At 38.6% G+C, this 25,910-nt stretch overlaps 1 protein-coding gene across 1 annotated transcript in view; it reads right to left on the reverse strand.

Moving 5' to 3' along the window:
• Positions 1-25,910, reverse strand: part of Rchy1 (Ring finger and CHY zinc finger domain containing 1) — a 210,453-nt gene that overhangs the window by 51,464 nt on the left and 133,079 nt on the right. Inside the window, exons 5-6 of the mRNA XM_067145639.2 lie at positions 17,192-17,287; positions 16,996-17,095 (exon numbers count right to left, since the gene is read on the reverse strand). Coding sequence (XP_067001740.1) covers positions 16,996-17,095; positions 17,192-17,287 — 196 coding nt within the window. The remainder of the gene's footprint in view (positions 1-16,995; positions 17,096-17,191; positions 17,288-25,910) is intronic.

Below are 25,910 nucleotides of genomic sequence, written 5' to 3' on the forward strand. Positions count from 1 at the left end.
ACAGGAAAGATTACGAACGTGACTCGCCTCCTGAATTTTTTAGATTGAAAGTTTGCTACAAACTGACCTCTGCCCACTTGGATCCTAATTTATTTCAGCGAATGAATGTAAGACTGGCATTTCAATTATGCAGTAGATCAATCGCTAATGGTATAGCATTCTATCGGGGTATTAAAACACAGGGTTTAGAAAACAGTAAACAAACAGAAATTTTCACAAGCAATTTAAACCGTCTGATTGACGCATTAAATTCGGCTATTCCAACTCAAGCACTGTATAAAGGATCATAGGCACATGAAACTTTAATTAAATGGCAGAATGTTCTCACAGATACTCAAAATTCATTCGGTTCACAAAGGACACTGGAGTCATTTAAGAGTTACGGTGGAAAGTACCTCAGACGTGTCTGAATATTTGTGGGAACCCCAACAACCATTCATAGTAACTCCCTACACCCCGATTCACACAAAAAATCAGCGTACCACAGTTTTATCAACAGAGCTTTTGAAATCCCGTTAAACAACAAAGAGAGAAATAAAGAATTAGCCTTCATTCGACAGCAGGTCCTTATTAATGCTTTTAATTTAAAAACCATTAACGGATTAATTGCCAAACGCAAGCATAAACTACAAACAAACATAACAAAACAATCAAAGCAAACAAAAAAGTACGTAAGGTTCACCTTTAACAATCCCAAAATTTTTTGCAATTACCAATTTATTCAAGAAGCATGACATCAAAATAGCGTTCTCGACGAATAACAATACAAGACATAAATTTTTCAACCACAATATGGTCAATCGAAATAGCGAGGAGCGGTTCCAGGATTCAGGTGTTTATAAACTGACATGCAATCAGTGTAAGGCCACATACATGGGGCAATCTGGACGTAACTTCACAATAAGGTACTTAGAACACGTCAATGCGGAGAAACATAAAAGATTCTCTGCAATGGGAGTACACACGAGTGAAACAGGCCATAGATTCACAGACATTAAACAAGACCTAGTATTTCTCAATAGGCTAAACAAGGGAAGGTTAATGAACAGTCTAGAAAATATTCATATCCTTCTAGACAAGTCATTTAATAAGGACAAGAATTTGAATGAAGTAAACGAACAGAGAAACCCCTTATTTGAATGCATATCGAGATATATTGAGTTATTACGAAGGAAGCAAACACGCCCAGCGCACACTTCAAGCAATCACAAGGCCGACACGTCACAAGCAGAAACCTCCTCCCCGCCCGATATAGCAAATGACGACGCGTCCGCATTTCCCCTCCCTCCTAACCAGGCTAACTCACGAACTACAGCACACAGTTACAATACAAGGTTGAAGGCAGCCGGATTAAACCCACTCCCGTAGTATGGGAAGTTAAACTAACACGCAAGACAAGGGTAAGTTCATACTTTTATACTTTCCTACACTCAAAGACTTATTATCTGTTACGTTTTTCAAACTCCAACTAATAGCCGCATTTTTCCTGCCGGTTACAGATCGTGATACAGATGATCCAACTGTTTTTATTCAAACTACAAATTAGCAAACTTCATATTCGAAACAAGCCACACCTCTCCACTCAACAGGAGATAAGGGTCGTATTCATGAACGAGACTTTGACTTCGACTTACGTAAGTTCACTTAGTTGAGTTTCGTGGAAGTCTGTTTCATAGACGCAACTTTTACAAAGTAGACTCTGGCGTAAGTAGACTTCGGTAAGTTACGATGTGAAGAATTAGATATGAAGTTGGCAATGAAAACAATGGAAGAGCACTGTAGCATCTCCCATCACTCAATGTTTTTTCGTAATAAAGAAGCAGAAGAAGAAGACATTCAGCTGTTTCCTGCGTTATAGACTCTAAACTCAATCCAATCCAGTCAATACAGTTAATTTTTATTTCTCGACGATGGATGGAAAGAAAAAATTGCCAGCCTTCAACAACTGTGAAAGGGAGGTGTTACTAGAACTAGTGAAAGAGAAGAAAGGCAGCCTATAGTTGAAATCGAAATCAATAAACTTCATCTGGTGTTTGACCATGCCCTGGCAATTGAAACTAAAAATCCCTTTCCTATTACGGAAAACCTCAGCATGGTTGCCACCTGGACTTATTATTGGTACATGGGTGCAATCAATAGCTCCAACCACTCCAGGGAAACGGGATCTTTCATACACACTCGCGCATTATTTCGACATTCAGCTTCATTTGGGAACGAAACAAACTGTGGTCTCTTTCGGGCAGTCGGGATCGATATTCTTCTGATTATTCTACATACTCGTAAATCAGCGGAATCAATTTGGAATTTACCTGAAAACCATGGAAGTGTGAAAGGCTATTGTATTTACCATAAGGATGCATTAATCTGTACTGATCATCCCTTAACCTAACTAGATAACACGATGAGTAGAAAGTGAAAACCTGTGCGCTATAGTAACAATAATTTTACTCTTACCTGTAGCATAATATCGTAACGACCGGGCGATTTGTCCGTGCGGTTAGGGGCGCGCGGCTGTGAGCTTGCATCCGGGACATAGTAGGTTCGAACCCCACTGTCGGCAGCCCTGAAGATTGTTTCCCGTGGTTTCCCATTTTCAAACCAGGCAAATGCTGGAGGGATGTACCTTTATTAAGGCCACGGCCACTTCCTACCCATTCCTTGGTCTTTCCTATCCCATCGTCGCCATAAGACTTATCTGTATCGATGTGACGTAAAGCAAATAGCAAAAATTCTTAACAAAATTAGCAACTGTATCATTTGAGGTATGGGTGATCCTCGATTATTATGTTTCTGTAATTCGTCTTCAAACATCGTTAGTACATCTAATACTGTACGTTTATCGAATCTATATCGTTTTATGAACTCATTTTCTGTGTAAAATTGAACTGGGTTCCTTGCATCTCTTATAATACGCCGAGGATTAGGCACAACGTACTGAATAATTTCATGGATCTCTTCAATTTCGTCTACAAAATTAACTACATCGGCAATATCTGCCATTTTATTATTTTTCTGATCTCTGAGTCTACTTAAGTACGGAACATCGGCGACTTGGAAGTAAAGTCGCCATCTAAGTTTACTTACCTCCAAGTAGCGATTATGAAATGGAAATGGCGACTTACCGCCTTCTAAGTCTAAGTCAAAGTCTCGTTCATGAATACGACCCTAAGAGACGTGAAAACACCGGATGCCTTCTTAAGGAAACTTTTTACCAATAGCTCAACAGCAATACTTCACATAGTGCATACAAGTTCTTCAGTAATCAACGAACTTATGGAAAATTCACAAGACTTGTAGTGAACTATATTTTAGTCCATCAGTGTTTTTAACATTAAGATTTTTAATAATAAGTCATAGTTTAACTAACAATCGCCTTCAATGCACCCCCCCCCCCCCCCCCCACATCCATTCACACACGCACTACTAACACTTGTTTTTAAGGTTTTAAGAAAATTGTGAGACTGTTTTTACTTTTGCCAAATGTAAGCAGCTGATGATGAATGCAACGCATTCGAAACATGTTCTGAACTTTTAATTCAATGTCTATTGAAATAGCCTAAGACTAAATAAAAGTGAAAGTATCGATCAGGTGGATTCTTGTTCCTTCAATTAATTGGATCTTCTGAAACAGGTTGAAAGCTGCTCATATCGCCTTCAATGTCATCCGCTCTATCACCAACGCTCTCTCCGTCACTGTCACTATCCTCCTCCAAATTAATGATTATGCTGTCTGATACTTCATCGATTATGTGATCGCTCGCAATGTACTTATTCTCGGGGTCGATTACGTGCCTACATCAACTCGACCATTCTTCTGCCCCAATTGACGCAATTCCTTCCATTAGCAATGTTCTTGCATTATCAAGTCTGAAAGTAACATTCTTTGTGCTACATAATCTTTAACTTGAGACCAAATCATTTCGACTGGGTTGAAGTCTGGATGGTATGGCAGTAGACGCAAAATTGTATGCGCATATGTAGCAAGTAAGGTGTCGATTTGATATGTCTTATAGCGTGATTTATGGGATTTAATCAAAGCGTACAGTTGGGGTTTTATCATCTCTGTAGAAAACGGAACACTCTTATCAGTCAACAAATCCTGCGTAACTGTTTTTCGGGATGATGATGAAGGTACACGCTCAATTGGACATTATGGAATGAGGCATTATCAATCACGACTACAGAGTTGGGTTGCAAATTAGGAATTCGTTTCTGTGTCAGATATTTCTCGTAGTTCCTATAGTTCATATCATCGTGATAATCCCCTGTTGTTTGGTTGGCTTTGAAAACCAACAAAGCATTTGGAATGAAACCTGCATCTGAACTGGCACGTACCACTATTAATCGTTGCCCTTTCGAGTTAGGAGACTTCAGTCCATGAAGAGTACAGTCACTCCAAGCACATGATTTGGTGTACGAACTATGCAAATATGTCACGTCAGTGTAAACAATAGGTCTACCCTCTTGTCGCTACCGCTTTATGCTTTGTATGTACTGCACACGTAGGAGCCTTATGTCAGGCTTCTCCGTAAGTATTCTACGCATGTCTTCTGTCTTCTTCCATCAAAAACCCAGGCCTCGAACTATCTTGCATAGTGTTCTTACGCAACCTTTAAACTGTATATCCTCAACCAGTTTCTTACAGATCTTTTCAAGCGTTGGTCTCTCGCCTTCGGTATTGTGAAAATTGTGAATCGTACACTGACCGTGCATTTCTCAAAATCGTCTAATTCACACGTCTTGACAGACTTCGGTCTTCTCTTCCCAGGCGATGAAAATGAATCCACTTCACCCCTTTTTGATCTTCTTTGAGTCTCGTATTACATTCTGCACGGACCTTTTCGACACAGCCGTTGCTTCGGCCACTTTCTTTTGAATAGCACATAAGTTTCCAGTGGGGTGCGTTTTGTTTTTCATGAATTTATACACATTATAAATAACTTCACTCGTTTCACTGTGTAAAGTTTTAGCACTCCCTAATTTAGAACAAAAAAAGGGGCATCGCTACGTACACTGAATATCATACTACAAGAAATTCACTTTCAGCACTCGCTTCTTGCTTCTTTTCAATACACGTTTAATAAAGAGCTGTACCCTGTGCCTCTCAATGCGCGGTTGAAGTAACAACGAGCCCGGTAATCAGCATTCGGGCGACACACAGGAGCCCCGCAACGAGCTTCAACTTTGCCAACAGATATTGGTCTCTGCACACGTTTGAGTTTTGGCAGGCTCTTCTTGTGGGACCTATACCCATTCTCTCGTGGCAGCGCTGAAATGGACTTAGCAAAAAAAAAAATTGAATACTTCCCTTATAATAGCCGGTACAGTAAAATGTATAAGACATAAATGATCGGAAATTTAATAATATATAATTTAGTTATATACTATTTGTCAATAGGACCACTAATAACACAAATATTTGATTATTCAATTTTAGGCCTTCCCCTAAACTGCCATTTCACTCAGCGTGAATAAAATTATGTATGGCCTAGATTGTAGCAACTTATTCCCTGACTTTGCATACTGATTTTCATTAATATAGGACAAATAGTAACAAATATTTGAGAATTAAATTTTAGGCCTTCCCTTAAACTACCATTTCTCTCAGCATGAATAAGATTATTTATGGCTTATAATGTAGCAACTTATTCCCGGACTTTACATACCCATTTTTATGGAGTTAGGACCACTACTAACAAATATTTGAGAATTAAATTTTGGGACTTCCCCTTAAACTACCATTTTTCTCTGAGTGAAAATGATTATTTATGACCTAGATTATAGTAACTTATTTCAGGACTTTACATACCGATTTTAATTAATTTCTCTTCAGCCGTTTTCTCGTGATGCGTGTACATACATACATACATACATACATACATACATACATACATACAGACAGACAGACATTATCATTATAGACTGTTATGCCTTTCAGCGTTCAGTCTGCAAGCCTATGAGAATTTACTAAACGTCGCCACAATCCTCGATTTGCAACTAGCGTTGTGGCCTCATTTAGTTCTATACCTCTTATCTTTAAATCGTTAGAAACCGAGTCTAACCATCGTCGTCTTGGTCTCCCTCTACTTCTCTTACCCTCCATAACAGAGTCCATTATTCTCCTAGGTAACCTATCCTCCTCCATTCACCTCACATGACCCCACCACCGAAGCCGGTTTATGCGTACAGCTTCATCCATCGAGTTCATTCCTAAATTAGCCTTTATCTCCTCATTCCGAGTACCCTCCTGCCATTGTTCCCACCTGTTTGTACCAGCAATCATTCTCGCTACTTTCATGTCTGTTACTTCTAACTTACGAATAATATATCCTGAGTCCACCCAGCTTTCGCTCCCGTAAAGCAAAGTTGGTCTGAAAAGAGACCGATGTAAAGATAGTTTTGTCTGGGAGTTGACTTCCTTCTTACAGAATACTGTTGATCGCAACTGCGAGCTCACTGCATTAGCTTTACGACACCTTGCTTACTATATTACCATCCTGGGAGAACACACAACCTAAATACTTGAAATGATCGACCTGTTCTAGTTTTGTATCACCAATCTGACATTCGATTCGGTTGGATTTCTTATCTACTGACATCAATTTAGTCTTCGAGAGGCTAATTTTCATACCATACTCATTGCACCTATTTTCAAGTTCCAAGATATTAGACTGTAGGCTTTCGGCACAGTCTGCCATTAAGACCAAGTCCTCAGCATAGGCCAAACTGCTTACTACATTTCCACCTAACTGAATCTCTCCCTGCCATTTTATACCTTTCAGCAGATGATCCATGTAAACTACAAATAGCAAAGGTGAAAGATTACAGCCTTGTCTAACCCCTGTAAGTACCCTGAACCAAGAACTCATTCTACCATCAATTCTCACTGAAGCCCAATTGTCAACATAAATGCCTTGGATTGATTTTAATAATCTACCTTTAATTCCATAGTCCCCCAGTATGGCGAACATATTTTCCCTCGGTACCCTGTCATATGCTTTCTCTAGATCTACGAAACAAACACAACTGCCTATTCCTCTTGTAGCATTTTTCAATTACCTGGCGCATACTGAAAATCTGATCCTGACAGCCTCTCTGTGGTCTGAATCCACACTGGTTTTCATCCAACTTCCTCTCAACGACTGATCGCACTCTCCCTTCCAGGATGCCAGTGAATACTTTGCCTGGTATACTAATCAATGAGATACCTCGATAGTTGTTGCAATCCTTCCTGTTTCCTTGCTTGTAGATAGGATAGGTGCAATTACTGCTTTTGTCCAATCTGAAGGTACCTTACCAACACTCCACGCTAATTTCACTACTCTATGAAGCCATTTCATCCCTGCCTTCCCACTGTACTTCACCATTTCAGGTCTAATTTCAGACAGACAGACAGACAGACAGACAGACAGACAGACAGACAGACAGACAGACAGACAGACAGATAGACAGACAGACAGACAGAAATTACAGGAAAGTAAAAAGTGCATTTCCTTGTTACTATGGACATGACCGATACAGAAATACCATTCTTTTCAAATTCTGAGCAATGTACAGACAAAACTCTCATTTTATATATATAGATAGTTCTTGATTAAGTTAGAATGTAGTAACCTCATGAAATTTATAGTAATTGTGAAGTATTTAAGATAACAAGTGACTCAGTGAAGTGCAATGATTGAATTATATATTACGAGTTTAAGTTGTGATAAAATCGATATATCTCGAAGAAGTGATTATACATGTATTGAGTGTATCATGATAGCTGGTGAATTTATGATTTGCGAGAATGAGTGTAGATTTCACACAACAGAAAGAGTATATACACCTATTAGATTTCTTAAATGGGTTTGGAAGCTGAACACACTTTTTAAGCATCATAATGAAATGATATGGAAAGGGAGGGTAGATTATATGAGTTATTCCTCGCCGATGTACGGCATGAAAAGGTATTATGGAATACTAGAGGTGAAATATTATTCTGTGAGATGAATTATGATGAAGTGAATATAGATGCAATGAAGCATAATACGTTGTAGGAATTATGTTACAGTAGAAGTCCGACAGTCCGGCACGTTCGGGACCGGTCCGGTGCCGGATTACCGAACTATGATATAGGTTAAGGTGTACACCGAAAACTTCTGTTTGGAGTAAAATCTTGATCAGCAGAATCAGTACAGTAACAACTTTAGCTCAAAGTTGGGGCAGCACCAAATTTTCATTCAACACATTCACTTTACATTCATGTACTGTACAATATTTTAGTGTGAATTTAAAAAATCTCGAATATCTTTGTTTTTGAGTTCGTTGTCGCTTGGCATAAAAGTTATTTCCGATGATACGTAAATCAAAAAGTTCAGTGGAATTATAATTAGTATTACACTCAGCAAAAGTGATGAATCTATTTAGGGACCCTGCGGCTTCTGCAAAGCTGATTCTCTCTTTTTCTTCGGTTTCCTCATCAGAGTTACTCTCTTCAAGATTGTGTATAGGTTGAGGGTTCAATCCATTTTGGATAATGTCCTGATCGGTTAGCTCCTGCGCGGTAGGTTCATTGTTATCCATTTGAATCCACTCTGCGAGCTACTCTACAGATACATTATCCAAAGGATTGTTGTTGGTTACACATCTTACAATATCCAAAACGTCAGACACTGATTCGGGATGTTGTTCCTCCTCAACAGTCTGTGGTGTTGAATCAAATGTAGGATCTGCAGTTCGTGAAAGTTTTCCCCAGCACCGTTGTAAATTAACTTTTTCCATGTCAGCCCAGGACAGTGAGACAGCATAGATGGAATCTTGTACATTAAACTTTCGTTGAAATTCAGTTACATCACACTCAGAGTTCAACAGGCTGCGAACGAAAGAACTCCCATAAAATCATTTCAAGTTCTGAATTACCCCTTGATCCATTGGCTGAATCAGTGACATAATACTGGGCGGCAGAAGTGTAGCAAATATATTTCCAGAAACTAACTCAGCTACTGGTGGAAGTGCTTTACAGTTGTCCAAGAGAAGGATGGCTTTTCTGCCTTCTGGTAGACCAAGGTTTATGATGCTTTCATTGACTTGTGGCAAAAAATGATGAAAAAAACCAGGCTTTAAATAGGGTGGCAGTCATCCACGCATTTGATTGAGCATCATAATGGACAGGCAACTTCGTAAAATTTTAAATGTCCGAGGTTTCCCAGATTTACCAATTACAAAAGCAGTTATTCGGTGGCTTCAAAACACATCAGCACATAGTAAACCTGTCAATCTTTGTTTCTTTTTAAACCCTTTAACCGCCGTTTCACCTTCCGCAGCTAGAGTAGATGTTGGTAAACACCGCCATAGTAGGAATGTTTCATCAACATTGTAAATCTGATCAGCTGTTAGATTATTAACTGTGATTATTTCTTCAAACTCGTGTGCATTTTTCTGCTGAATCTTGGTTTGCTGAAAGTGCCTCTCCGGTTACACCATATCTACGAATTCCATGTTGAAACTTAAAGATTCTGAGCCAACCATAAAAAAAATTGCCTACACTTTCTGCAACAATTAAGTCTTGTCCAAATTTCTTTGCCTTTTCAATAATCATCGGCCCCGTTAACGGATTTCCTTTGGAGTGTACTACATTGATCCATTTGTACAATAAGCTAATTGTCCAGTTTTGGTTTTTTTAATGTTTGGGAGCCAATTTTTCAGTTGTTCCGATTGAGAAACAAATTTCATTAGTTCACCTTTTTTGTTTGTTTTTTTAATCAAAAATGGTTCACAAGCCAATATTAAATTCACTCAACAAAATATTTCTATTCTCACCTTTCTCCGGGCGTTTGATGATATCCAGTTTCTGGTTAATGGTCAGAGTTACGTGCTTACGTTTCTCTCCTGATTTGGAACTTGAAGAAGGTTTTGGTTTCGAGAACATTGTCACTGCTTAAATACCAAGAAAACCTCCACATGGCAATTTGATTTGTATGTTCACTACACTACTACACTACTGTTATACAGATCCTAGATAGCAAGAAAAAATACTGTAGCAAAAAATGCTCGCAATCAAAACAATGAACTGAATCTGTGTGTGGTGACAGCCAACAATGCCGATTGTGTCTAACAATAGCAGACGCGTATTGGACACTTCTGGGTGGATTCGAAATCTGCCTTGCGCTATAACTGTCACAAAAGTAAAAAAAAAACAACATTAAAAATCCTGGAATGGTAGCAAACCATCGGGCGTTCCAGACTGTTGGATGCCGGACTAATGGAATTCTACTGTATATGTGAAGAGGTTATGATTAGTTAAAAATGAAGCCATGTTTTCCAGTGTTGACTTAGTTAAATCTGACAAAGGCTTTTCAGTCTGTCAAACACACAGCAAATACAATGTAAATTAAAACACTATCAACATATCTGTAAAACACACACTAACATACAAAGAATGACATGTTTCGTTCTACAAGAACATCCTCGGATTCTATCAAATCACTTAAAAAAAGCTTATATATGTACAGTATTGTTTACGTAGCGTAAAGTTGTCAATGACAGAGAGATTAGTGATAGCATGAAACAGTAATGACAAAAAATAAAATATATACAATTATTAATATAATGAAAAACTTACGTATTTATCTAGACTGTCCTGAAATAGTGTTTGGTGACAACGGACTTAACATCGCATTTGCTTAAGTGCGGCCAGTATCCAGTATTCGGGAGATAGTAGGTTCGAACCCCACTGTCGGCAGCCCTGAAAATGGTTTTCCATGGTTTCCCATTTTCACACAAGGCAAATGCTGGGGCTGTACCTTAATTAAGGCCACGGCCACTTTCTTCCCACTCCTAGACCTTTCCTGCCCCATCGTCGCCATAAGACCTATCTATGTCGGTGCGAAGTAAAGCAACTACCAAAAAAAACCTATTATATGGTGAATGAATCATGGCCAGAGAGTAATTGTAATGAGGTATTATGTCTGACAGATAAGAGAGGTAGTGATTATTTGCCTGGCTGTTGATGTATTGTTATCTGAAAGAGGTAGAGTTGGTGGTGTAGTGGAGATAAGAGCAATTGATTTATAAATAGGGTATGGTAATAATGGAAGGAGTAAGGTGGATGAGAAACATAGTTTACTGCACGTTATTCACATTACGATCAGTCTATGGCCGTATGAGGTACCACATTTGAACTGAGAAACATAGTTCCTGTTTACATCTTAAGGAGTTATTTATATGTTTCCACCTCATAGGCCTTAGATATAGAAGAATTCTGCCATATCCAAATTTTATTCAGCAAGGTTCATGATTATTTTAAGATGACTCTGCAGTTTATGAACCGTAGTTGAATTAAGGGGTAAACATGTTTAAAAAAACAAGATATTTTATTATTGTGAATCGCTCACCAAATTTATTGAGCTTACTACTGTATATCCAAAGGGAAATGAATCAACTTGAGAACTGTTATTCAGCATTCAGTATATGTTTGATTCACAAGTCTTTAACTTGTTCAATAAGGTTTTATTATGTGTCTTTGTTTTAATGTAGATTTCATAGGGTTTTTGTATCACGCACAATTCAATATCTATCATGAGTTTTATATAATTTGCCTATTTTCCAATTTCTTTGTACAGCTGAGGATGACTCAAAAATGTGCCGAAACTAGTACTGAATATAATTAGAATGTTGTAATTACATCTATAAACAACATTATTATTGTATTGAATAGGTGGACATTAAGTTTATTCATTTACCATTTCAATCAGCGTGAATAAAATGATTTATAGCCTAGGCTGTAGCGACTCTTCCCCTGCCTTTACATACCGATTTTTATTAAATTCTCTCCAGCTGTTTTCTTGTGATGAGCATACAAACAGACAAATTACGGAAACGTAAAAAGTGCATTTCCTTGTTACTGAGGACACGACAGATAAGGAAATACCATTCTTCTCAAATTCTGAGCAATGTACAGACAAAACTCTTTATTTTATACTTGTATACTGCTATTGATGAATGTACGTGGACCAACTTCCTTTGAACATCTTACTACTCTAAATAGCATTAATTTAGCCACATATCAAGGCGCTTGCAAGGAACTAGGATTATTAGGAGACGAACATTGTGAAAATACTTTCAGATCCAGTTATTTCTGAGTCGCTAGAAAAATTGAATTATTTGCCATCATCCTAATTATTTGCCATCATCCTAATATTTTGCCAGCCATCAGAGCCAATAGAATTATGGAGGAAAAATTCTGATAATTTGTGTGAAGACATATTACATAGAGTTTGCAATGAAAATCAGGACCTGCTAATTCCATACAATGATTTACAAGCTGTTTCTTATGGCGACGATGGGATAGGAAAAGCCTAGGTGTGGGAAGGAAGCAGTCATGGCCATAATTGAGGTACAGTTGTAATAACATGGAATGAGTGCACCACAACTCACACTCACATAGAGACATTAGATAGAACTTTCAGAGACATAAGGAGCTCAAATAGTATGAAAATGGGAAACCACGATAAACCATCTTCAGGGCTGCCGACAGTGGGGTTCGAACCCACTATCTCCCAGATGCAAGCTCACAGCTGCGTGCCCTTAACCTCATGGCCAACTTGCCCGGTAATATAACAATGTACACTGATTGAAGACAGAATTCACAAAATATAAACAGGAATGAAGAGTTCTTCATAATATGTAGCCTCTACAAAACTTTTTGTGGAGACCATATGATGTAAACCTATTACATAATATTATATTTCAGAACATGAACACAAGTTAGTACATGATCAAGTATTCGCTTATAACTCTGTTTTAAAAAGATGTTTCTTCTGAAAAAGGAAACTTTTTTTTGTTGTTGGATGTTTCAGGTGGAACTGGCAAGACTTTTGTGACAAATTTTAATAGTAGCGAAAGTTACATCGCAGGGATAAATAGCCACTGCCGCCACTTCGTCAGGTATTGCTGCTACACTATCGACAGGGGGAAGAACGGCTCATTCTACGTTTAAACTGTCTCTTACTCTGCCACTTGAAAGAGAGTGTGTGCTCTTTCTGGCCCGTTGAGCAAAATCTTGCAAGATGCAAATCTAATAATATGCAATGAGTGCACCACAACTCTCAGAGCTCACATAGAGACATTAGATGGAACTTTCAGCAACATAAGGGGCTCAAATAAAGTGATGGGTGGAATTACTTTCATGTTTTCTGGTGGTTTCAGACAATCATTGCCTGCAATAGGGGAACTAGAGCATATATTATTAAGTCTTACTTAAAATCTTTCCCATTGTGGAAATGTGTTCACATCTTGAAGCTGTATACCAACATGAGGAGTCACTCTGCAGCAGGAAGCATAGACTTTCCAAAAAAGCTACTACTGATCAGTAATGGGAAAGTACCTGAGTCACATACACACCAAAAAAACCATTGATAAAGACCTTGGTGAAATCGTGACCAACAGTGGAGACCTCATCTCTAGAGTGAACCCGGATGTGGCCAATATACACAAAAAAAATTATCGTTGGATGTGTGAGACAGCAATTTTAGCTACAAGAAACACAACCGTTCGAGGCGCTTCTGCTTCTCTGTCTGTATTTATCTTCGATTTCACATGCTTAATTATTGTTACAAAATTGTTTACTTTCTTTCTGTACTGGCAGTCTTATACTTGATAGTTTATCATAGTGTCACAAGATTGCAATAGCGTCCCCTCTCTTATCTTTGGCTTTTCTACCTCTTTGATTTTAGTCTATTAATGATATTTTCTCTTTGAACTTTGGAGTAAACCCAAAATGGAGTCAAGAAACATAATGCAGGCCTTCTTACTATATTATAATAGGTTCAAATGACGTTATGCTGGAGATTCATGCAGAGTCTATAATTTTTTATCTTTACTTAACCTGGTAAGTTTGTGACTATGGCCACTTCATCTTGATGAAATTCTGTGCCTTTTTTTACCCTGCGTTATCCGTTGTACTTCGGCTACCATTGACTGAACATTATGCTTTGTAGGTATTGCCATATTATTTCACCCTTTGCTTGAGTTTTTGCCTATTTTCAACGTCTCGCTACATTATGTGTGTTTCTTACCTTAATTCCCACCTTATTTATACGTATCACTTCAATGTTGTGGCACGATACACCTATTCCAATATTGTTGGTGTGACTGACATCTCCATTTACACGTGCCTGGTATTTTGAATCTCTTGCTGGGGATTTCATCGAGATCTTACACTTGGCCCCTCTTAAGGTCTTGTAAGTCTGCTTTGTAAATGCCTACATGGCATTTATCATCAAGGATAGGAAATCAACAGATAGGGAATCTGCCACCTGAGCGACTGACAACCTTCACACGTGATCATTTATGAGTAACTTCCAAAAGAATTTATGATGCGCATTTTTTCCTTTTTGTAAATGTATTCATCTCTCATTAGAACCTTTGATTTTTTATGAACTTATGTTTAAGTCTTATCTCTTTCTTTGCTTTGCTGGTAGTAAGGTTGGTTTAGTTTGGTGTCAATATTACACAGGATAGGAGGAGTCCAATTGGGAACAGTTTCGTGTTTGCTCCGATCGACGATTTATCGGACCTGAACTCGTTTCCACCACATTGCCCCTCTGCGTACTAGACTCTAGTATATTATAATTTATCACCTTATATTATCGCGATCTATTAATTTGTGTTTTCTTCCATGTTATCTCTGCTGTTTAGTAATGTGTTTGTAGTAAACAAGTGTGTGTGTGTGTGTGTGTGTGTGTGTGTGTGTGTGTGTGTGCGCGCGCGCGCGCGACATGTTGAAGATATGAACGATAAAATAATGGCCAAATTACCAGACAACATAAACTACCTTGCCATTGATACTGTCACGGATCAAGAAGATTCGATACATTAACCTCAAGAATTTTTAAATTCTTTGAATCCTTGTGGGCTAGGCCTACCCCCATCTTCACTCAAATTAAAAACTGACACTCCCATTATTTTATTATGAAACCTGCAACCGCCAAGTTTATGTAACGGAAGTAGACTTCAAGTTAAATTTCTTAGAAACAATATCATAGTTGCTATAGTTTTGACTGGACCAGCAGTTGAGTGAGTGATACTAATACCTCAAATTCCTATGATAGCCATATATTTAGCATTTAGTTAAAAAAGAATACAATTTCCTGTAAAGGTATCATTTGCGGTCACTATAAATAAAGCACAGGGACAGACTTTTAAAGCACGTGGGGATACATTTAAGGGAATGCTGTTTTTCCAAGGAACAATTATATGCTGTCTTATCTAGAACAGTGTGTGGTGACAACCAACGTATTCTAATACCACAAGGAAATGTTACTAAAACTGCGTTGTCTATACTGAAGTATTATAATCCATCACCAGTGATTTCTTTCAAATTATACGCGGGTGAAACAGCAGGGCAGAACTAGACCCTTATAATTTCCTTACCCTTACTAATCTGTGGACATATTTTACTTTCTTTATCCTTACCCTATTGATAGTTCATTGCAGTTTGAATAGTGGTCTGTATCTTCAAAAAACAAAATCCCCAATATACCAGAACATAGTGGTGAATAGCTGATGCACGAAATATGAATATGTAACTGCTAATCCCATACTAGCACAGAAGTTAAGAAAATGCTTCACCTCATTATCCCCTACGCCTTCCCCTGCATCTCCCCTTACCTGAATATCAATCATTAACTTCTACCACATCCAGGCGCATCCTCTTTGATTACTGACAGTTGTATTTTCTTTCTTCTTTCCATAGTTAGGCAATGGTATGATGATATACGAGGTTAAAAGTCAGGTTGTGAGTTTCACAAATAGGAAAAGTCCTATCAGTTTTAATTACTGCATAGTGGGGTGAAAGTAACTTTTAGGGATCATTGTAAGTATCTGGGTGTTAATATAAGGAAATGTATTCATTGGAGTAATCACATAAATGGGATTGTAAATAAAGGATACAGATCTCTGCACATGGTTATGAGGGTGTTTAGGGGTTGTAGTAAGGATGTAAAGGAGAGGGCATATAAGTCTCTGGTAAGACCCCAATTAGAGTACGGTTCTTGTATGGGACCCTCACCAGGATTACTTGATTCAAGAACTGGAAAAAATCCTAAGAAAAGCAGCTCGATTTGTTCTGGGTGATTTCTGACAAAAGAGTAGCGTTACAAAAATGTTGCAAAGTTTGGGCTGGAAAGAACTGGGAGAAAGATGATGAGCTGCTTGTCTAAGTGGTATGCAAATTATAGCAAATTTCAATACGGGTCTAAACATGAGATTAGTTACATGTAAGTGGTATGTTACAAACCATCGGTATGTTCCGAGCTGTCAGCGGAGAAATGGCGTGGAATGACATTAGTAGACGAATAAGTTTGAGGGACGTCTTTAAAAGTAGGAAAGATCACAATATGCAGGTAATGTTGGAATTCAAGAGGACAAACTGGGGCAAATATTCATTTATAGGAAGGGGAGTTAGGGATTGGAATAACTTACCAAGGGACAAGTTCAATTAAGAAAAGGCTAGGAAATCAACAGATAGGGAATCTGCCACCTGAGCGACTGCCCTAAATGCAGATCAGTATTGAAAAAAAAAAAAAAAAAAATCCGATAGTACTGATAACACTACCATATTCCATTTTAATTGTTTCCTAGGAATCCTTGGTCTGGCAAACATAAATGGCACTCAGTTAATCACATACGCCCATGGCTTGTGTAAACTGTCCTGACAAGGCTCAATCAATTCTGTGAAGCAGGATGCTACCCTAGAACATCTCTGATGGGCAGGGGACCACTGGTGGATTGTATAATCCTAGCTGCATGAAAAAAAGGAGGGCCACGATTCAAAATATGTCTGAGATGCCCACTCCTATTTCATAGCAAGTGGTATTTTGACTCTCACGACCAAGGACTATGCCACTCAGCCTTGCCCATGGTTCAAAAATTAGCATGGGACTATAGTAATCCCCAGCATGAATCATTTAAAGCACGATCTAAATTTTAAAAGATAGTGTTAGTGTTTCTTACCTGGGACACTAGGCTTAGGAGAGCCTTTTATTCTACATGTGTTGTAGGAACCACAACTCAAGCACTTCAGGCCCACGACATGAAATTTCACAACCGACTCCTGACAAAGAAAAAAAAAAAACCAGAAGTGAATAATTCTTAAGGGATGTAACAAAAAAACACCATATTACTTGAATTGGGAATTGATAATACTTACTGTATGACAATCCTTGCACAATATCTCTGCCTTAAAATCTCTATATTCTTCTGGCATGGGTGTCATTGCTATCTCATTGTCCAAGTAGTCCCACAACTAGAAAAAAAGCTTGTGCCAGAGAAATAACAAAACAATAGGGTACAGTATATGGGGACAATAAAATATTATAACTGATAAAAACTATTTTATCAAAAGTTCAAAGTATTACAGTCACACACAGATTTACCAGTAAAAAGTGGAATAGTTAACCAATGGATCAATAATGGAAATGGAATGGTCAACTTTAAGGGTTCATTTTGTTTTTCAATGCTTCCAATGCATATTGTACACACAGAGTGGCAACACTGAAAATAACTGATGGGAGAGCCAAGAGGTAACAGAACCGCATAGTTTGATGTTTGTAGTAACAGTTCAGAATGGGGTCAGTCTAAGCCTGCTACTTAGAGGAAAACGCAGAAGCAATATTTATGTTTAACAGTAATGTCCAAAACAATATGTGGCACGATTCAATTCTTGTGCAAACAAGGGACTTTGATGGGAAAAATTATCATGAAGTAAAATCGGGAGGTTGTGGGTTCAGATCCCACTGGCGTGTGCTTGCCCATTTTTGTTCTGTACTTAACATCTCTTCTACATGTACTAAATGTACGTAACACGACCTAATAGGTCGAAAGTCGGTTTCAATAATGAGATTTTTTTTTTAAACAAAAATTAAACCCATCCCAACATTTAAAAATTCCTTCATTCCTCTGTTCAAGGTTGTCGCTTAAAGCTTATTGAGTCTTTAACTGTCACTAGTGATAACTAATCTGTTACCCTGGACTTAACCGACTAAATATTAAAAAAGCAATTTACTCGATATTACCTCTTGTAACATGATCTTACATCTGTGTTGCCACTGGCTGCAATAAAATCTGTTATTAGATATGGAAACGCTCATTTAAGAATCCAGTGACACATGCAAGCCCTGTTTAAAATGCCCTCCAACAAGGCAGATAAGGTACAAACTTTTCGAGCACGATTGGACACTGTAGAGTTGCATGTTAAGGCCTTAGCAAACCTAAATGAACCAGTTCAACACTGAAACACTTTCTTAGTGTATTTCATTTCTTCAAAATTTGATCCAGATACACTAAGATTCAGGAACTTGAAATTTCTAGCATACAAGTTGTTACTTATAACGCAACAGTCCAGTTTCTTAAATAAAGGTGTCAGATTCTTTCAGCTGTTGCTTTTCAGATGAGTAAGCAACCTTTTAGTTCGGTTAATAAATCTCAGGACACTCATAAGGTTTTTAAGTTTAAATCCTTTCCTAAAACACAGGTTTTTATTGCACAAACTAAATCTTCTAAATGCGCATGTTGCTCTGAAAACCACCTTTTTCATCACTGTCCTCAATTTAAGTAATTGTCCACAGATGACAGGAGGAAAATGCTTCAAACAAATAAGTGATGTTTATGAAATATTTATCTGGGAATCATCTATTAAATAACTGTAATTCTTTAAACTCCTGTAAATATTGTGGTGCGAAGCACATTCCTTTATATATAGACATAATAATCGCTCCAGTTCCGGCCCCCGTGAGTCTAGTCAAGGTAATATTCCATCTAATAATGTGCAGACGCTAACCCAAGGGGCTTCGTCCTTTAAGGGGTCTCAAGTTTTGCTATTCACAGCCATTGTTCAGGTGCAAGACTTTAGGGGTCGATGGACATCGGTCAGATGTCTGTTGGACAATGCTGCTATCCATGATTTCATAAGTGAAAGTCTAATAAGATGATTAGGTTTGGAAAAAATTCCTACTGATATCGAAGTTACAGGCATTAATAATAATAATTAATGACAAAATTTCTTCAACTAGTTTTGTAAGAATTTGTGTTGAAGATTCAATGGGAAATAATGTCATCTTTAATTTAAATTGCTTAGCTATTGATGTCATAGGCAATAATACGCCTCTTTCTTCCTTTAACATGGTTCCGTTGTGGATTCTCAAGACGTTTCCTTATATGATACTCTCCTGACTGGTCCTCCACCTTAAGCTGATTTATCTACTATTAATCTAAATTTTAGTTGAGAAGTGCGTAATGGTGCAAAAAGGGGGTTTCACTGGTTTGCTTTGATATCGTCTACAAACTACACATTTCCTATGTTTCGTACCAATCTCTTGATGCCAATAATTCAGAACCTTTCCCTGATGTTGGCGATCATTATCTGGCATCCAGTATGCTGCATTTGACAGTGCTTCTCAAATACCATTCCATGGATTATGATGTCTTCATGTGGTCGAAGTATTCGGTGCTTGAATTCGTCTGGTTCATCACTAAGCAATAACCTTGTTCTGACTCTAATCAGCCCATGTTGGTCTTTGAATGTCTGGAGTACCTTCGGGATTTTGGATTCATCATTTCTTAAGTGCTCTAACCGGATGCATTGTAACAGAGTTATTTCGCTTTCTCTACTTCTTCATAGTGAAGTTCTCCTGTCCTCTTGCTCGAACTGGCACAATTATGTCAAAATCTCAGTATCCAAGCAATCATTCTTAGAATCTTCACATAACTGGAAAAATAATGAAGATCACCACTGAATCTTGAGTTGCTGCTCGAAACAGTGCACAAAGTCGTCTTCTTCCTTTCTTTGTTCACATCTTGTTCTGGAGCAAGTATCTCTAATTGTGGCCACTGTCCTTCCTCTTCCTGAAGCCACGCAGGGCCTTCCCACCATCGGCTGAGGAACAAAACCTTTGCATCGCACCCTCTGGAAGGCAAGTCAACCGGGTTGAGAGCACCAGGAATGTAGTACCATTCATCTGGAGAAGTGTTTTGTCTGATCTCTCTGCATCTATTACTGACAAAGACATTCCAATCATTTTCTCTCCTTATCCATGCAAGAACTACCGATGAATCACTCCAGGAATATTCCTAAGCTCTTCTTCACTTCACGGCACAACCTCGACGCAATAAGGGATGCTATCAGTTCAAGTCAAGGGATAGACCACTCCTTTAACGGTGCCATTCTTGCTTTGGCCTGTGCAAAACGCACGGTTGTCTTCCCATCATGTTCTGTACGCAAGAAAGCACAAACAGCGTATGCTTTCTTACTGGCATCACTGAAAACATGTAGGCTAACTGTTTCTGGCTTGATCATGTCCTCTGCTAACCTTCGTTTTACCCAACATTTCCCAAGCCAATGCACAATTCTCAGCCATGCCAGAAATTTGCTCAATATCTCTGTCGGCAGTTTTCCATCCCAAGTGGTATTTAATCTCCAAGTTTCCTTTAGGAATAATTTCGGCACTAACATGGTTGGACTAGCAAAACCGAGAGGATCGAAGACTTTCTGAGCGATGGACAGCAGCATACGCTTTCTAATTTGGTTACAGGTGAGCCCTATAGTATTGACATCACAGAAGATCTCATCCGCGTTAGTTTCCCATAGTAGTCCCAGCAATGGTACTGTACTGCTTCCAGTCTTTTCAGCGTCCTTATGAAGTTGTGTGCTAGTTCATCCTCGGAGCTCAAATTTTGCAGTGGACATCAGTTTCTTTGCTTTTTTGATGAATTTTCTCAACTCCTGCTCAGAATCAACACTTGTAACGCAATTATAAACGTAGAATGATTTCTTCAGTTTTTCAGCCATTTCCTTCACTTCCTTTGGTGCCTGTTCCAAGTGATGGCGCAGAGTAGTACTCAGCAAGAAAGGACTTGGCGCAACCCCGAATACCACCCTACAATGTCTTAATGTTATCAGTTCTCGTGAGTCACAGCTTTTCCACCAGGGAAATTTCAAAAACTGTCGATCCTCACGTGCTACGCTGATCTGTAGAAATGCTTTGGCTATGTCTGCAGTAACTCCAATTACATTCTTACTAAATTGAAGTAGTAGACTCACAATCAATTCTATTAAATTTGGTCCTGTTTCCAAGCAAGAATTCAGCGAGTTGCCTCGAGTATCTCGAGAAGAAGCATCAAATACTGGGCATATCTTTGTTGTCTCACTAGATTCCTTGATCACTGCATGATGTGGGAGAAAATATCCTGACCTGCTGTCTTCTGCATCTGGAACCATCTCAATGATGCCATCCTTCAACCAATTTTCAGAAACATGATATTCATTAAGCTTATCAATTCTGGAAAGATGTATTGTCACCGACAGTAGTCTTTTCTCAGCCGTTTTCTGATTATCTGTTAACTCAGGATGTCCTTACTTCCATGGCAAGCAGACTTCATATCAATTGTCTTCATCTGTAGATAGCTGCAACAATTCTGAAATCTCTTCTTTTCGCGTCTTAGATTTCAGCTCTGCTTGGTCTTGAATTCCTATGACATCTAGTTCCCACAGATCCCGTAAACTGAAATTCACATTGGTGAGCCCAACCACTTGTCGGGTGCATTGTGACCTTGATCTGCGAGTGTGATGTTTGCCTCTTTCAACTGTGGAAATATTTTCTGATTTTTCAGTCGAGGAACAAAATTACATATTTTACTTTGATCTAACACCGTCACTGAACATTCAAATTTCTGGTCTAAGCTTCGTAATTTGATATCGTAGACCTTATGTTCCCGCTCCCTCAATTCGCCTCCACCAAAGAGGTTATGACTTAATGTCTCTTCCCCTAAACATTTCAGATTGAGTTCTCTGGGTATGTGATCCACAATGTATGTTATGATCTCTGTGAGCCGGAATCTAGAACAAGCCTTGCCAAGCGTGTCGTCCTACCAGTGACTACAGTTACGATAAGTGTCCGTAACAATGTCTGCCCTCCCTGCTGAGATAGCAAACTGTCTGTTCGGTTGGTTTGTGAATCCCTGGGTGTATTGTTGGACATTTGTCTTACTTCCGTACACAACTGCGGACACATCGTTGTAACATGGCGCTTATCACAGATCAAATATTTCACAAAACATTTACATTTCTTAGCACTGTGCCCTGCTCTGAGACACACGTAACATCTAGCCTTTTGCTTTAGCAAATTCTTCCTGCCCTCTAACGTTAACTTCTTGGCATTAAAACACACTACAGAAGTATGAGATGATTTATCACACCATAGACATGCATCCTTAGTAGAACACTTACTCTCACTCACTAAAATACATGCAGCAGTGGGTACTTTATCTATCTTTGACGCAGAACTCTTAGCATCAACACTTAAGCTGAAACCAGATCTAGCGAGCGCAAAGCGTTCTTCACTTTCAACTTCTAACCTCAAAAATGCCAGTAGGCAAGCTAGAATATCCTGGTCATCTGCTTCACTCCTGTTGTTTCGTGGGCTTTCCCAGGCTAACATTACATCTTTGGCAATGAAGATTCCACTAAAGGGTATAACATAGCAGCATATTTCTCCCGGTTAAGTCCTAAGGTTTCCAAAGGTCGCAGCTGAATATCCAGCTTATCATGTGAAGTGCTCAGTGCCATACTTTCCCCCCCTAGTAGCTTGATTTAAAACAAGGAACAAAAGCTCATGTACATAAATTTCAATAAGGAGTTCATCCTTTGCAAAGCGAGATTTTAACTGTTCTATAGCATGACGATAATTGGCGCCTGATAGAGGGAAACTTTCCACCAGCTCCCTAGCTTTCGAACCTGGTACCATCGATTGCAAAAGACACTGAAATTTATCATTGTGGTTTCCCATTTTCACACCAGGCAAATGCTCGGGCTGTACCTTAATTAAGGCCACGGCCGCTTCCTTCCCACTCCTAGCCATTTCCTGTCCCATCGTCGACATAAGACCTATCTGTATCGGTGCGACCTAAAGCCACTAGCAAAAAAACTACTCAAAATGGCGTCGCAAGAATACCCATTACCCCACTTCTCATAATAATATCGGGAAGGGCATCCAGCCGTTAAAGTGAGGTTAGGTTTGCTCTCTTACACGAATCCACATTACCCTACTAGTTAAAATAGCATTGTAAGAATACCCATTGCTCTACTACTCAAAATGGCGTCTGGAAGGGCATCGAGCCGTTAAAGTGAGATTAGGGCCATCCAAGATGGCGATTGTTGATGTAGGGAAGGGCATCTAGCCATTAAAGTGAGGTTAGGCCCCTCCAAGATGGCGACTGTCCACGTCGGGAAGGGCATCTACCCGTAAAACTGAGATTAGGCCTCGGCAAGATGGCGACTGCCCACGTCGAGAGGAGGATCTGCCCGTAAAACTGAAATTAGGCCCCTCCAAGATGGCGACTGTGAGGTTAGGCTTGCTCTCTTATGCAAAAATCTGCAAATCGGCATTGTGCTTTCCGTGCAAGTACAAGGCTTCTAAAATGCATACAGTACAGCAATCCAATGAATAAAGCACTTGCACAGGGGAGCCAGTATATATTTCTCCTCGTTTTTGAATCATGTTTTTTTCATTGCGTGAGGTTATGTTTGCCAGTGAGTTAACCAAGTGCATACGTAGATGCATCTTGCTGGATGGATACATTTTGGAATTTTTTTTTTTTTTTCCATAGCACTATGTAGATTATATAGATTTTTGTATAGGTTTAATAGTGTGAATCAAGGTTAATCGCACTCGGTAACGGGTTTTAGAATATTCTGTGACACCGCAAGGGTTGGCATTTCTGAATTACGACTTGGCGGTTAATTCGAAATCAGGTAATTCTAAGTTCGACTTTTGCATCCCAATGACTTTGTATTTTGCTCTATATGCTCCAGAAGCAGGATGCACGCAATAGGATGAAGATGACTTTGAGGAAGAATTGGAGAGATAGTTGAATGGCCAAAACAACATCATAATGGGAGACTTGAAAATGTACACGTAGGCATGGAAAGGAAAGGATATGAAAATGTACTTGGAGGAGAGGGATGGGGAAACAGAAATAAGCTATTTGTGCAAAAGAAATGGGATGATGGATGGGAAATCATGGTTCAAAAAGAGATGCTGCTTGTTGTTTTAAGAGGCCTAACATCGAAGGTCATCGGCCCTCAAAAAGAGAGAAAACCAAAAGATAATCTGGCACAGCAGTGACTGGTCTAGGAAATCCATTGTGAATTACATGCTCTACGACTGAAATGAAGAGAAATGTTATAGGTGTAAGGGTAATACTATCAGAGGTCCTAATCGTGGTCACAGACTACTGATAATGAACCTGAGGACAATGAAGGAAAGAAAGAGGAGAGAGAAGAAAGAAAGACTTGTCAAAATATGGAAAATGAAGAAAAACAAGGAAGAATACCAGGAAAAAATAAGATTGAACTTCCCAACAGATGATACAAAAGCAAGAGGAGAATGAGTAAGGTTCAAGAAGACAATAGTAAAAGCTGCAGAAGAAGTTTGTGGGAAAACTAGTACCAGCATAAGATGTAAGGAGATCCCATGGTGGAACAACAGAATCAAAGTGGCATTTGGGGAGAAGAATAAGCTAAACCAATTTTAAAGATGAGAGAAAAATATTAAAAGGTGTGAAAACACGAGAGAAGAAATATGAAAACCTTTTCTGCTGTGGATTATAAAATAACATGTGCACTGAAAGGTGTGAAAAGCACCAAACCACAAATATGAGAACATATGCACGGTGGCCAATAAAGATATCTAAGTATTATTCCAGACCACACTCTTTCTAAAACAAATGTTAGTAGAAGCCTTTTATTTCGAAGCAGTGGGTTATTAAACATTATTTTCTGGTCACACTCTTAGACAGGAGTTTACACTCAACAATGTGTGATCTGTAGGAATAAGGAAGAATGATTTTGGCCGCTCTTTTGAAAAACTTCAACCAACTCAAATGATCGAGTCAAAACTCAAAGCTGCGAGTTCAACATTTGCGACCTCTGTGCGCTATAAGATGCAGACACCAGTCCACTTTATGACAGATTTTAATTTTGTCTCCATTTGTAAGGAATTTCACAAGTTTTTCTGTATCCATAACTAGGCCATCACAAGACAAATATGCACCACGCTAGTCTATTTCACATGATTACATACCTGATCCCGATATAGGCTACCATATCACGTGACAAATATTCGCTACACTTCACTGTACCACTCAATACAAAATAAATTTCTAATTTTTGAATGGAATGCAAAATACGAGCACAAATATACTCACTGCGTTATTCAGCAATCTCACTGCTAACCGGCAAGCAAAATTGAACGTTCCTGAGGCTAACGGCTTGCTCCCCGAAGGTGCAAGTTTTCCTGTGAAGATCAGGAATCTAGAGATATGAATTTCATTTTATGGGTCTGTATTGAACTTTGATCAAATCAAATTTAAAATATTAAGCGAGTTAATTCCACCTTTTCAATACAGATTAAACAGTGTTTATTAAATAAACATTTAATGGGACTAGTTTCGACCTATTTAAAGGTCATCTTCAGTCATATCACGTGTAGCACAAAGTATTTAAAACACAGTGGTTTTAAAGATGGTCGTAAAACAAAGAAATTTGACACTATGAAAAATTGTTTACAGAATTTCATGAAAACACTTTTGCTGTAAGAAATTAGTTCACTTAACTGTAGGAATATATGAGAAGAAGAAGAAGTCTTTTCATATTCTTCGTAGTATTCAAGTGTGTAGATATGAATCGAAATTCACAGTCTTGATGAGATATGGAATTGGGTTTGTATGCTTAATGTTGTAGTACAGGAGAAGTCCTCTGATATTCTTCGTATCATTGCGAAGCATAGATACGCTTATTTATAATCTTGATGAGATGTAGAATTGAGCATATACCAGTATGCAAAGTATTGCCTTAGTTAAAATGTGATTTGAAA

This window comes from Anabrus simplex, chromosome 4 (assembly GCF_040414725.1).
Source record: "Anabrus simplex isolate iqAnaSimp1 chromosome 4, ASM4041472v1, whole genome shotgun sequence".
Classification (NCBI taxonomy): Eukaryota; Metazoa; Arthropoda; class Insecta; order Orthoptera; family Tettigoniidae; genus Anabrus; species Anabrus simplex.